At 51.9% G+C, this 13,306-nt stretch overlaps 1 protein-coding gene and 1 pseudogene across 2 annotated transcripts; one reads left to right on the forward strand and one right to left on the reverse strand.

Moving 5' to 3' along the window:
• Positions 1–4,497: 4,497 nt before the first annotated feature.
• On the reverse strand, positions 4,498–8,552 carry MCHR1 (melanin-concentrating hormone receptor 1). 2 transcript variants are annotated; one of them, XM_011978809.1, is made up of 3 exons: positions 7,575–8,552; positions 6,195–6,370; positions 4,498–5,816 (listed from the first exon to the last, which is right to left on the reverse strand). In XM_011978809.1, the coding sequence occupies exons 1-3, from the start codon at positions 7,861–7,863 to the stop codon at positions 5,391–5,393; spliced, it is 891 nt and encodes a 296-aa protein (XP_011834199.1). In that variant the 5' UTR covers positions 7,864–8,552; the 3' UTR covers positions 4,498–5,390. The 2 variants fall into 2 exon arrangements, with proteins under 2 accessions (XP_011834199.1, XP_011834198.1); XM_011978808.1 differs by having other exon boundaries at positions 4,498–6,370.
• LOC105539015 lies at positions 8,190–12,829 on the forward strand (annotated as a pseudogene).
• Positions 12,830–13,306: the final 477 nt, after the last annotated feature.

The following is a 13,306-nucleotide window of genomic DNA, read 5'->3' on the forward strand; positions in this document are numbered from 1 at the left end:
GGTATATGCCAAAAAGAATGGAAAGCACTGACTCCAACAGATATTTGTGCACTCAGGTTCATAATAGCCAAAAGGTAGAAACAACAGATGAATGGTTAAACAAAATGTGGTATACACATACAATGCAGTATCATTCATCCTTTAAAAGGAGGACGATTCTGACACATGACAACCTGGATGAACCTTGAGGACATTATGCTAAGTGAAATAAGCCAGTCACGATGTAGCAGGACAAAACCCCTCAGACACCGAGATAGTGAAGGGAGTGGCTTTAATCAGCTGGGAGCATCAGCAGGCTAGCGTCTTAAAATCCGAGCTCGTCAGGTGCTCAACTTCTGTCCCTTTCAAGGGCTCACAACTCTAAGGGGGTCCGCGTGAGAGGGTCGTGATTGATTGAGCGAGCCAGGGGTTACCTGACAGGGGCTGCAAGCACCGGTGGTCAGAGTGAAACAGAACAGAATGGGAGGTTTCACAGTGTCCTTCCATACAATGTCTGGAATCTGTACATAACAACAGTTGCTAGGTCAGGGGTCGAATTTTAACTACCAGGCTTAGGTCAGGCAGGCCCAGGCCTGGTTTCGGGTCTGGTTCCTGGGCGCTGGGCTACCTGCCTTTAGTTTCGCTTCTCTTTTCTTTTCTGAGTATAAAACAACATAAAACAATATAGAGGGTCTCACTCTTCCCTCAACGCAAGAACAAAATCTGTGTGATTCTACTTATACGAGGTTCCTAGAGCAGTCAAATCCACAGAGACAGAACGTAACCCGGGGGTTGTCAGGAGTTATGGGGACGGAGGAATGGTCGGTTGGTGTTTAATTGGTATGGAGTTTCAGTTTGGGAAGATGGAAAATTTCTGGAGATAGATGGTGGTGAGGGCTGCACAATAATGTGAATGTATTTCATGCCACTGCATTCTACACTTGAAATTATTAAAAGAGTAAATTTTATGTTATGTGTATTTTACAATAAAAAAGAGGCTAGGCGTGGTGGCTCTTGCCTGTAATCCCAGCACTTTGGGATGCCGAGGTGGGCGGATCACCTGAGGTCAGGAGTTCGAGACCAGCCTGGCCAACATGGTGAAACCCTGTATCTACTAAAAATACAAAAATTAGCCGGGCATGGTGACGCACGCCTGTAGTCCCAGCTACTCAGGAGGCTGAGGCAAGAGAATCACTTGAACCCTGGAGGCGGAGATTGCAGTGAGGCGAAATCGCACCACTGCACTCCAGCGTGGGTGTCAGAGTGAGACTCTGTCTCAAAAATAAATAAATAAATAAGGCCAGGTACAGTAGGTCACACCTGTAATCCCAGCCCTTTGGGAGTCTGAGGTGGGCAGTGTCCTGCGCATCCATGTGAAGAGACCACCAAACAGGCTTTGTGTGAGCAACATGGCTGCTTATTTCACCTGGGTGCAGGCGGGCTGAGTCTGAAAAGAGAGTCAGCGAAGGGAGATAAGGGCGGGATCGTTTTATAGGATTTGGGTAGGTAAAGGAAAATTACAGTCAAAGGGGGGTTGTTCTCTGGCGGGCAGGAGTGGGGGTCACGAGGTGCTCAGTGGGGGAGCTTTTTGAGCCAGGATGAGCCAGGAAAAGGAATTTCACAAGATAATATCATCGCTTAAGGCAAGGACTGGCCATTTTCACTTCTTTTGTGGTGGAATGTCATCAGTTAAGGCGAGGCAAGGCATTTGCACTTCTTTTGTGATTCTTCAGTTACTTCAGACCATCTGGGCGTATACGTGCAAGTACCAGGGGATGCAATGACTTGGCTTGGGCTCAGAGGCCTGACAGGCAGATCACTTGAGCCCAGGAGTTCAAGACCAGCCTGGGCAACATGGTGGAACTCCGTCTCTACCAAAACAAAACAAAAAATAGCTGGGCATGGTGACATGCACCTGTAGCCCCAGCTACTCGGAAGGCCGAAGTGAGGGGAGGATTGCTTGAGTTCAGGAGGTCAAGGCTGCAGTGAGCTGAGATCGCACCACTGTACTCCAGCCTGGGCAACAGAGCCCGACCTTGTCTCAAAATAAATAGATAAATAAAAATAAGTTAATTAATTAAATGAAAACTGATGATTCAGAAAGGAACAAGCAAACACAAACCCAATGCCAGTCGCCGTGTTTGGTGCTCTGCTTGCTTCTCTTGTGAACAGCAATGTGCGGAAGTGGTTCTGCGGACTCACTTGCAACCTAAATTTTGAGGTCAAGGTCTCTCAGCTGTGAAATTCTGCTGGGTGCTGGGGGGCAGTTTCGGAGCATAATCCTCACAGTTGGAGAGGAAGTATTTTCTGGGGAAAAGATAAGGCAGCAGTGGATGAAGCACTGGCCGGGTTTGAGGAGATGACCTGATGGGGCCCCCGTGGGAGAAACTGACTGTTAAATGTGGGAAGGGGGAAAGGAGCAAAGAGATGGACCGCAGGGCCTTCACCCCCTTCTTGGACTCTGTCTGCAGCTCACAGTAGCCCCCACGGCTCTCCAAGGTTCTGGTCACATCCCTAGGCTTAAGGAAGAGGAAAAGAAAGTTCGCCTCATGCCTCAGATCCCAGCCCTGCACTCGGTCCACCATTCCCACCAGTGATGTCAGGAAAATGCCTTGCCAGCAACCCAGCACTCACCTCTGCCTGGTCTTACCCTCATCCACATCGCGAGTGTGTCCAGATTACTGCGGGATCAGGCTGGGCAGAGGTGTGCTGGTGGCAGCTCCCATCGTAATCCCCCACCCTTCAAGCCTCCCTGCCCCACTTCTCCCCTCGACCGCCTGTTCTCCCTAACTCATCTCTCCCCTCCGCCTCTCCCCTCCGGGAGGTTTACATTGCTATCCACCCACTTTCATGACTCCACCCACTCTGCTTCCATTTTAGTTGTTTCAGCGTGGGGTTAAGAGCTGAAGGACAGGATGCCCCCTTCCCCCGGAGCTTCTGGGGCTTTCGCTGGACGTGTGCCCACCCAGCCACTGTGAGCTGTTGATCTGGTGATGTGCATTCTCTGGGAGAGGTCGTCTCCCTTGTTTCCTCTCTGGGATTCCTCCTTGGAGTGCTGGAAGGTGAGAGGGAGTGACGAGCAGGCAGGGGCTGGGGCTGATAGACATCCAGGAAAGCCTTCCAGTAGATAACCCTGATACAAGAAAACCTCCTTTTATCACGTTGCTGGCTAGGAGTTGGGGCTTCTTGGATTTGCCTCAAGGCTTCCCTAAGAATCCTTTTATCTTTTCTTTCCTTTTTTTTTTTTTGAGATGGAGTTTTCGCTCTTGTTACCCAGGCTGGAGGGCAATGGTGCACTCTCGGCTCACTGCAACCTCTGTCTCCGGGGTTCAAGTGATTCTCCTACCTCAGCCTCCCACGTAGCTGGGACGACAGGCGCCCACCACGCCCAGCTAATTTTTGTATTTTTAGTAGAGACAGGGTTTCACCATGTTGGCCAGGTTGGTCTTGAACTCCTGACCTCAGGTGATCCGCCCACCTCGGCATCCCAAAGTGCTGGGATTACAGGTGTGAGCCATCGTGCCTGGCCAGAATCTTCTTTCTTTTATTGAGTGTGTGTCTAAAAGAGATTTCAAGTTACCGGTGGCAGCTGGAGACCCTACTGTTAGTGAGTAAGGAAAATAACCATCAGCTTCTTTACCCCGCAGGTGCTCCGCGGAGAGGAACACAGGCCAGGAAATACTAATGATGGGGATAAAGAGCTCCCCAGGGGCTGGATGTGGCAGCTCAAGCCTATAATCCCAACTTTCAGGAGGCCAAGGTGGGAGGACTGCTTGAGCCCAGGAGTTTGAGACCAGTCTGGGCAACATGGCAAGGCCCTGTGTCAAAAAAAAAAAAAAAAAAGTCCCCAGGACCCAAGGAAGCTACCCAGAAGTTTTCTAAAGAGGCTCCCTGCTGCAACTCTGAAGAGGAACAGGCTCTGCTGGTGTCCCTGCTTTAAGGATGCTTGCAGCTTTCTCCTGCTATCTCAGTAAGGTCTGTTGAGCACTGCACTGACGGCTCCCAGTTCCCTCTCAGTGAAGACGTCAAGAAGCAGTAGCCAAGCAGCAGTCGCGGCTGCCTCCCAGCGGCCCCGGCTGTAATCTTCTGTTCAAGGTGCCCACACCAGATCTCGGCTGTAGAAAGCAAACAGGCTTCAGCTGCCCTAAGAGCTGGTTCTGCGGCTGGTGACTCAGCGGGGGTGGGGGTTGGGGGGAAGTGGGGTTGGGACTTGGGGCCTGAGGGGCCAGCACTGGTGACAACAAAGTCCAGGGGATTTTGTGCAGAAGACAGGAAGCTGAGTCCCAAGAACAAGCCTAGCAGTGGAACCGCAATCGAATGAATCCCCAGTAATTCCATTCATGCTACTGAATCCTCCCTGTGGGTTCAGAAAAACAGATTCCTGCTTCGTGCTTCCTAAGACTGCAGCGCGAACCAAGGTCTAAATTCCACAATGAAGTGACCCCTCTTTCTCTTTTCTGCTACCCACCTTCCCCCCCCGACCCCACACCCACCCCCAAGTCCACAAGAACAGAGTGATGTGGGTGGAGATTTTCCTTTATTTGTTTTTATTTTGGAGAGGAAGGGCTAGAGCAAAAAGATGATGCCAACACACTGGGCACTAGAATGGCCCCTGCACATGCAGAACACACGGACACTCACGCTGGATTAGCGACTGAGCAAATGTGCCCCGTGGAGAGAATGTCACCAAAGCTGAAAAAGCCCCCCGCCGCCAACTTTTATTAGTTTTAAGACCCCCAACCACACCCACTCCAGATCTCCCTGTCATTCTCAGTAAGCAGACCTCCTAGGAAACTGGGCTTTTACTCCTGTGGGCTCAGTGCCACATCCCCTCAAATAAACATGCATCCTCTAGAGCAAAAGGGAAATTGACAGGATGCTGGAATGCCGAGAGATGGGATGCTTCATTTTTCATTATCCACCAGCTTGGGAGAAAGGCCGCCTTCCATCACACCAGTGAGAGCGGGGAAAGAGCTATCGGGCCCTTTCCCGTCTCTCAGGCCTCGTGCAACATGTCCCCGGCTGCTCACACTCCAGCCCTGCCTGACTTGAAACAAACCGAGTCAGTAGCCTTCCACTTCTTGCCTTGAGAAGAAGACATTTGAGAGCTCGCAGATATAGTGCAACCGATGATCCAAACCAACATCTTCTCTTGCTCAGCTTCTGTTCTATCCAAAAGTCTAATCCTGCTCCCCCAGGGGGATTTCTGAGGTCTGAAACCCCCAAACCTGACTCCAGGCCTCCCCAGCAATGTGTGGGCCCCATGGAACGTATTTATTTCATTGCAACGACCCCTCACTACCTAACCTTCCTGCATTCCCCCAGAGTGGTCTTGGGTTTCTCTCGGCATCTCTCCCCACGGCTTGCTGTGGTGTTCTGACTTGGAGGTGTCCAGGGCGGCAGGGGAAGTGTCAGGTACCTTTGCTTTCTGTCCTCTCCTCGTCAGCCGTCTGAGCGTTGCTGACAGCGCGAAGCTGCCCCTGGGCTGCAGGCTTCACCGAAAGGACCAAGCGTTTGCGGAATGTCTCGCAGAGCACGATGTACACAAAGGGGTTGAGGCAGCTGTTGGCGTAGCCCAAGCTGATGGCCGCATTGTACAGGTAGACAAAGGTGAGGGTCGGGCGGCTGATGGACAACTGGGTCAGCTGTAGCACATAGTAGGGTGCCCAGCACACAAAGAAGACCAGGCAGATGGCGATGGCTGTGCGGGTCACCCTCTTTGTCCGCAGCCGGATGCTGCGCTGGGAGGCGGGGGCCACTGAGGACGTCATGCGCTGCAGGATCCTCACGTATGCGGCCGTGATGACCACGAAGGGCAGGGCAAAGGCCAGGAAAAACTGGTACAGGGTGAACCAGTAAAGGTCAGTGTCCGGGTTGGGCAGGCGGATGCCGCAACCCACTGCGCCTCCTGGGAAGGGGATGAGTCTGGCATACAACCACACGGGGGTGATGCTGATGAAGGAGAGGGCCCACAGGAGGCAGATCACCAGGGTGGCCACAGAGGGCTTCCGGAACTTCGTGGAAGAGATGGGGTGGACGGTGGCCAGGTAGCGGTCAATGGCCATGGCGGTCAGGATGTAGGTGCTGGTGAACTGACTATTGGCATCCATGGCCGTGATGAGGGTGCACATGGTCTCACCAAAGTGCCACACCCCATTGCCCATGAGCTGGTGGATCATGAAGGGCATGCCCAGGAGAAAGAGGAGATCCACCACCGAGAGGTTGATGATAAAGATGTCGGGGACATTGTTGCACCAGTGCAGCTTGGACTTCTTCACGACCGCGAAGATGACCATGGAGTTCCCGATGATGCCCAGGAGGCAGATGGTGCCGAACACCGAAGGCATGATGATGTTGATGTAGGAGACGCTCCCTGAGCGAGGAGGTGATCCTGGGGACAGAAGGAGCAAGCGTCGGCCGTTTGACATGGGCTCTGCTCTGAGAACTGACATCCTGCTGGCATGCTCAGCCTCCAGCGACCCACCGTTCATCTGGAATCCTCTCCCACCATTCTCCCTCCCTTCACTGTTGCTAATCTTGTCCCTTTTCCCTCCTCCATGGATTTCCTGGTGAATCCTACCAGAGTCCCCTGAGCCACTCGTCTTGCAAGGACACAAGAAGCCTGCCTCCTGCAGGCACCAGAGGCAAGAACCACAGCTGTCTGCAGAGATTACTCTGTGCGCCCCGGGCTTCACCAGGAAACCACATCAAAATAGCCAGAAGGACATAAAAGTAAGTGTGTGTGTATGTGTGTGCGCACGTGCTTTTCCTATGTGTAGCCCTGAGTGCTTCATTTTGGAGCTCTCTGGTTGGAAACGGTGTACTGATTCTTGGGCATCTCTGAGCGACTGTCTTGTAGAGGCTTTTGCCGGCTGTGCCCTGATCAAGTCAGCAGCCCTCCCTACCCCAGTCTTCCTAGCAGGGATTTCCTTGCTTGGTATCTTCTGAGCCTGGGCTTCTTGAGTGAAGCAGAGACAGAAGCTGTGTGTTGCAGCTCAGCAGCCTGAAAAAATTATCCACATAAGCCTTTCCTCTTTTCCTTCCTTCCCTTCTCCTTCAAAGCTGGAATCCCAGGGCACCGCAGCTCTGGAAATGTCAGGAAGCTTAATTCACCAGAAAAGTTAATCCCCTCATGGCTCCGTGAAGTCTTCCCTTCCCAGGGCCTCTCCCAGGTGGCAGTGAGGATGTCTCAGACCTCATCACCCAAGTGCGAGTAAAAAGCTGAGGCTAACAGTGCAGGAGTGAGCCCCCAGCTGTCTCCCACGTACCACCCTCCAGCTTCTCTCGCTTGCTTTTCCAGCCTGGAATTTTTTCTGCCAAGCCTCTTTGGAACCCAGCCGCGAGCCTTCCCCTGCTGCCTCGTGGCTGGCCCCACTTCCTTGCCATTCTGAATATACCTTCGTCCCCTGCTCTACTCCTACCCGTCTGCCCCTGCGGACCCTTGCCCCCTTCTCCCCTGCCCCTCTGAGCAAAGTAGACCACAGATCTTGTCCCCAAGAACTGTGATAAAGTTTCCCAAGCAGTTTGGCTCAGGGGTGAAACCTTCCCATTTTCCACCCACAGCCCAGAGGAGGGAGGACTCCCAGTCAACTCACCTGCCGAGGTGAGGTTATCGGGGCCATCAGAGGTGTTGCTGGTGTTGGGACCAGTGGGCAGCAGCGAGGCTTCCAGGTCCATCCAGCCAGTGCTGGTCGCCGGCTCCCACAACCGAGCTGAGCTCCCCTCCACCCACGCAGGCTGCGGCAGCCTCCAGCGCCTGCCACCTTGTCCAGGAGCGCAAGCCCCGCAGTCGGGAAGGGGGTCTTCCTCGGCAGCCTGGCAGCCGCTGCCGCCTCCAAGCCCAACTGCCCTCCCTACTCCCTCCTTCGCGGCTCTCACTGACATCACCTAGACACATTAACATTCGGAGGCAGCTGCACATTAACCTCTTCAGTACCGGGCTGTGGCTGGCTTCCACTTCTGAATGCCTGCAGAGCCCCAGGGCCCTGGGGAAGCTGGGAGGGACTGGGCAGAGGCAGCCCCATCAGGAAAGGGATCTCCTTCCCACTGACACTTGGGATTGTCTCGTGTGCTTACAGGGGCCGCTGCTTGTCTTGCATGAGGATCGAGGTCTCTGCAAAGGCAAACGGACAGAGCAAACAGGCTGCCTCCCTGTGGAGGAGATAGTAGCTTGGCTTAGCCCCTATCCCAGGTATGGGTGGCTGGGCCACATGGCAGGGTCCAGGGGGAACTGCACAGAGCTTGGGAATCAAAGGCTTGGACTGCAGCAGGGCTGCCCACCACGCACACTCAGGGCACCCTCGGCCCCTTCTCTGTGCCCTGACGGCTTCCAACCATCTCGCTGGCTATGCTGCCAGCGTCCTGCAGAAGTGGTTGAGGAGTTGGCTGCTGAACCCTTGCCTGGCACTCAGAGGTCACGCAGGTCACTCCATGCTGGCCATAGCCAGGACCTCGGGGACCGGAAGGGGACAAACTCCCGTCTGCACGGGATCTGCCTGGACCAGGCTCGCAGAGGTGTTAATTTTCTAAATGCTCTGAGGCCCCTGAGGTTTGGCCTGGGACTCTTTGAGACAAATATCCAAGCATGATCCCCCAAAGAGACCATCCCAGAGGAACAGCCTCAGCGGCAAAGCCGTTGAGTGAATTTTCCAAGGAGGCATCCTGTTGCCGACCTCTGGGGCCCTCACAGACAGGAGCTGCCACTGCACCCACCCTTATTGGATTCATCCAACAAACATTTATTGAGTACTTACTACCCGCCAAGCACTGTTCTAGGTTTTGCAGTGAAAAAAAAACGGGGGGTGGGTGATAAAGTCCCTGTCCTCATGAAGATTGCGTTCAAGTTGGGGGGAGACAGAAAATTCCTCAAAGACGATTCATGATATTGGCGATTACTATGAAAAACTTAAAGCAGGGTGAGCCGGCCCCTGAATACCAGCGGAGATGGAGGTTGCTATTTTATATAGGATTGATCATCAAGGAAGGCCTCACTGAGAAGCACTTCCAGAAAAGTCCTGAAGGAAGTCAGGAACTATGCTTAAAAATATTCTAGAGGACCAGCATTCCTGGCTGTGGAAATCGCCAATGCAAAGGCTGTGTGGCAGGAGCGTGCAGGGTGACTCTGGAGAACAGGGTCAGGCCAGGTGCAGTGACTCCGCCTGTGATCCCAGCACTTTGCGAGGCCAAGGCAGGCGGATTGCTTGAGCTCAGGAGTTCAAGACCAGCCTGGACAACATTGTGAAACTCTGTCTCTACGAAAATTAGCCGAGCATGGTGGCAGGTGCCTGTAATTCCAGCTACTTAAGCAGCTGAAACAGGAGAATCGCTTGAATCCAGGAGGCAGAGATTGCAGTGAGCTGAAATTGGGCCACTGCACTCCAGCCTGGGTGACACAGAAAGACCCTGTCTCAGGAAAAAGAAAATATACTTCACATAAAGATAACTTATGATATTGGCAATTGCTGTAAAAAACTTAAAGCAGGGTGAGCGGGCCTGCGAATACCATGAGAGGTAGAGGTTACTCTGGTAGAGGACTGATCATCAAGGAAGGCCTCTCTGAGAAAAGTCCTGAAGGAAGTGAGGAAGCACGCTTAGAAATATTCTGGAGGACCAGCATTCCCGGCCACGAAAATTGCCAGTGCAGAGGCCCCGTGGCAGGAGTCTGCAGGGTGACCCTGGAGAGCACTGTGGCTATAGTAGAGATTAGCAGGAGCTGACATCAGAGAGGAAGGAGCAGGCAGGGAAGATTCTGCCAGGCTTGCCAGCCAGTGTAAGCACTTTGGCTTTTCCTTTAGGGAAAATGGGAGTCACCAGGGGGCTTTCAGTTGAGAAAAGACATGATCAGACATGTTTTGATCAGTCTGGGCCGGGTGTAGTGGCTCATGCCTGTAATCCCAACACTTTGGGAGGCTGAGGTGGGAGGATTGACTGAGGTCAGGAGTTCGAGACCAGCCTGGCCAACATGGTGAAACCCTGTCTCTACTAAATATACACAAATTAGCCAGGCGTGGTGGCAGGCACTTGTAATCCCAGCTACTTGGGAGGCTGAGGCATGAGAACTGCTTGAACCCAGGAGGCAGAGGTTGCAGTGAGCCGAGATTGCGCCCTTGCACTCCAGCCTGGGCAACAATAGAGAAAATCCGTCTTTAAAAAAAAAAAAGTTCTAGAAATGAACAGTGACAATGTCTGCACAACATGGTGAAAGTACTTAATGCCGCTAAACTGGACACTTAAAAGTGGTTAAAATGGTAAATTTTATGTTACGTATATTGTACCACAATATATAAAGTGAAGAGGCAAATTTTATGTATATTTTACCCTGCACAAAAAATCCCAAAACTCTGCAATGGCCATCCCAGCATCCCTACCTTATTATCATAGACCATTTCGTGGAGCTATCACAGAAGCATGTTAGAACTGGCTCCAGCTACATCCTGCATTACAGAAGAGTGCTCCCCTGTCAATAAACTATCTCCTTTCTTTTTAAATTAATTTATTAATTAATTTATTTTTTGATTCGAGACAGAGTCTGGCTCTGTCACCCAGGCTGGAGTGCAGCGGTGTGATCTCAGCTCACTACAACCTCCACCTCCTGGTTCAAGTGATTCTCTGGCTTCAGCCTCCAGAGTAGCTGGGATTACAAGCATGTTGCACCATGCCCAGCTGATTTTACTAGAAATAGAGTCTCACTATGTTGCCTAGGCTGGTCTTAAACTCCTGGCCTCCAGTGATCCACCCGCCTCAGCCTCCCAAAATACTAGTATTACAGGCGTGAGCCGCCACACCTCGCCTACTCATTTTATTTGAGACAGGGGCTCACTCTGTCATCCAGGCTGGAGTGCAGTGGTGAGATTTCAGCTCACTGCAACTTCTGACTCCCTGGTTCAAGTGATCCTCCTACCTCAGCCTCCCTAGTAGCTGGTACTATAGGCATAAGCCACGACGCCCAACTAATTTTGTTTTTTAAAATTTTTTGTAGAGATGAGGTGTCGCTATGTTGCCCAAGCTGATCTTGAACTCCTGAGCTCAAGGGATCCTACTGCCTCGGCCTCTTGAGGTGCTGGTATTACAAGCATAAGCCACCACGCCTGGCCAAAACTATCTCCTTTCAACCTTATATTTGCATCATGGTCTAGCACCTTCAAGATCCACTTCTGGCCGGGTGGGGTGGCTCTCACCTGTAACCCAGCACTGTGGGAGGTGGAGGCCAGAGAATCACTTGAGCCTAGGAGTTCAAGACCAGTCTGGGCAACACAGCGAGGCCCTCTCTACAAAAAATTAAAAATTAGGCATGGTGGCGTGCGACTATAGTTCCAGCTACTTGGGAGTCTGAGGCAGGCGGATTGCTTGAACCCAGGAGATTGAGGCTGTAGAGAGAAGTGTTTGCACCATGGCACTTCAGCATGGGTGACAAAGCAAGGCCCTGTCTCAAAACAAAAACAAAAACAAAAACAAAAATCCACTCCCACACATAGTCCCTTTATTTCTCCCAGTCCTAGTCTTGGTCCTCATGGTTGGACTATTTTATCCAAAAGCAGAAGCTGTATTTCCCATCCCAAGCTACAACACTGAGATCTGACCCCAGTTATTGAGTCTGAAGCAATGACAGGCTCTCTGCTCCTCCTGTTCGACTGACAGCTGCATGTTCTCATGCAGTGCCAATTGTGTCCCTGAGGCACCAAGGTAAAAGTGAAGGCTGGAGTAAACAGATTTGGACATATTGGGTGCCTGGTCACCAGGGCTGCTTTTAACTCTAGCAAAATGGATATTGTTGCCATCAATGACTCCTTTTTTTTTCAAATCATATTTGAGTATGATTCCATCCATGGCAAGTTCCACAGCACCATCAGGCTGAAAATGGGAAGCTTGTCACCAATGGAAATCCCATCACCATCTTCCAGGAATGAGATCCCACCAAAATCAAAGGGGATGATGCTGGTGCTGATTATGTTACGGACTCACCAGTATATTCATTACCATGGAGAAGGCTGGGACTTGCTTAGATGGGGGAGCCAAAAGAGTCACCATCTCTGCCCCTTCTGATGCCCCCATGTTTGTGATGGGCATGAACCATGGGAAGTATGGAGACAGCCTCAAGATTATCAGCAATGCCTCCTGCACCACCAGTTGCTTAACCCCCCCTGGCCAAGGTCATCCATGACAACTTTGGCACCGTGGAAGGACTCATGACCACCGTTCATGCCTTCACTGCCACCTAGAAGACTCCTGATGGTACCTCTGGGAAATTGTAGTGTGATGGCTGCAGTGCTCTCTAGAACATCATTCTTGCCAAGCCTGTGGGCAAAGTCATCCCCGAGCTGAATGGGAAGCTCACTGGCATGGCCCTCCATGTCCCCACCACCAACATGTTGGTCATGGACCTGACCTGCCATCTGGAGAAACCTGCCAAATACAGTGACATCAAGATGATGGTGAAGCAGGCATTGAGGGGGCTCCTCAAGGGCATCCTGGGCTATACTGAGCACCAGGTTGTCTCCTCTGACTTTGACAGTGACACCCATTCTTCCACCTTCAATGGGGGGCCTGGCATTGCCCTCAATAACAACTTCGTCAAGCTCATTTCCTGGTATGACAGTGAATTTGGCTACAGCAACAGGGTGGTGAACCTCATGGTCCACATGACCTCCAAGGAGTAAGAGCCCCAGGCCACCAATCCCAGTGAGAGCACAAGAGGAAGAGAGGGACCCTGAGCTGCTGGGGAGCCCTGTTGCACTCAGCCCCCACCATACTGAGCATCTCCCCTCAACACAGTTTCCATGTCAGACCCCTGAAGAGGGTGGGGCCTACGGAGACCCACCTTATCATGTGCCATCAATAAAGTCCCCTATACCTTGCCCCCCCCCAAAAAAAAGTCCCCTGTACTTCTGACGGTTAAGAGTCAGGAGAAGAAGCAATGAGAGGAAATAAGGAGCATATCTGAGGATAAATATCCTCTTGCAAGTCAGTTGAATCCTAGCATGACTTCCAGACAAGGGCAGGCTGCTCTCCTCCAGCAAGGAAGAGAGGGTTACTTTTGCTGGCCTGAAATGTTCAGGGGGTTCAGAGAAATCTGGGGGTTCAATGTTCTCAAGTACACCCAGATGTCCCCTCCTAGGCATCAGGGTTCCAATCCTTTCCTATGAGAGGCTTTACTTTGGCATTGGTGATGCGTTAGGGCTGCCCATATTCCATCTTTCTTGCAACTCTGCAACTCTTACAATTAGAATCTGGGTCTTATTCTCAGCAATGTCTGCCTTATTGCTGCAGAAGATGAGGGTCTGCAATTGTTGCTTTGAAGGCCTTCTGGCTTTTGTTGTATGTCCTGAAT

The sequence above is a fragment of the Mandrillus leucophaeus genome, unplaced genomic scaffold (assembly GCF_000951045.1).
Source record: "Mandrillus leucophaeus isolate KB7577 unplaced genomic scaffold, Mleu.le_1.0 Scaffold2, whole genome shotgun sequence".
Taxonomy (NCBI): domain Eukaryota; kingdom Metazoa; phylum Chordata; class Mammalia; order Primates; family Cercopithecidae; genus Mandrillus; species Mandrillus leucophaeus.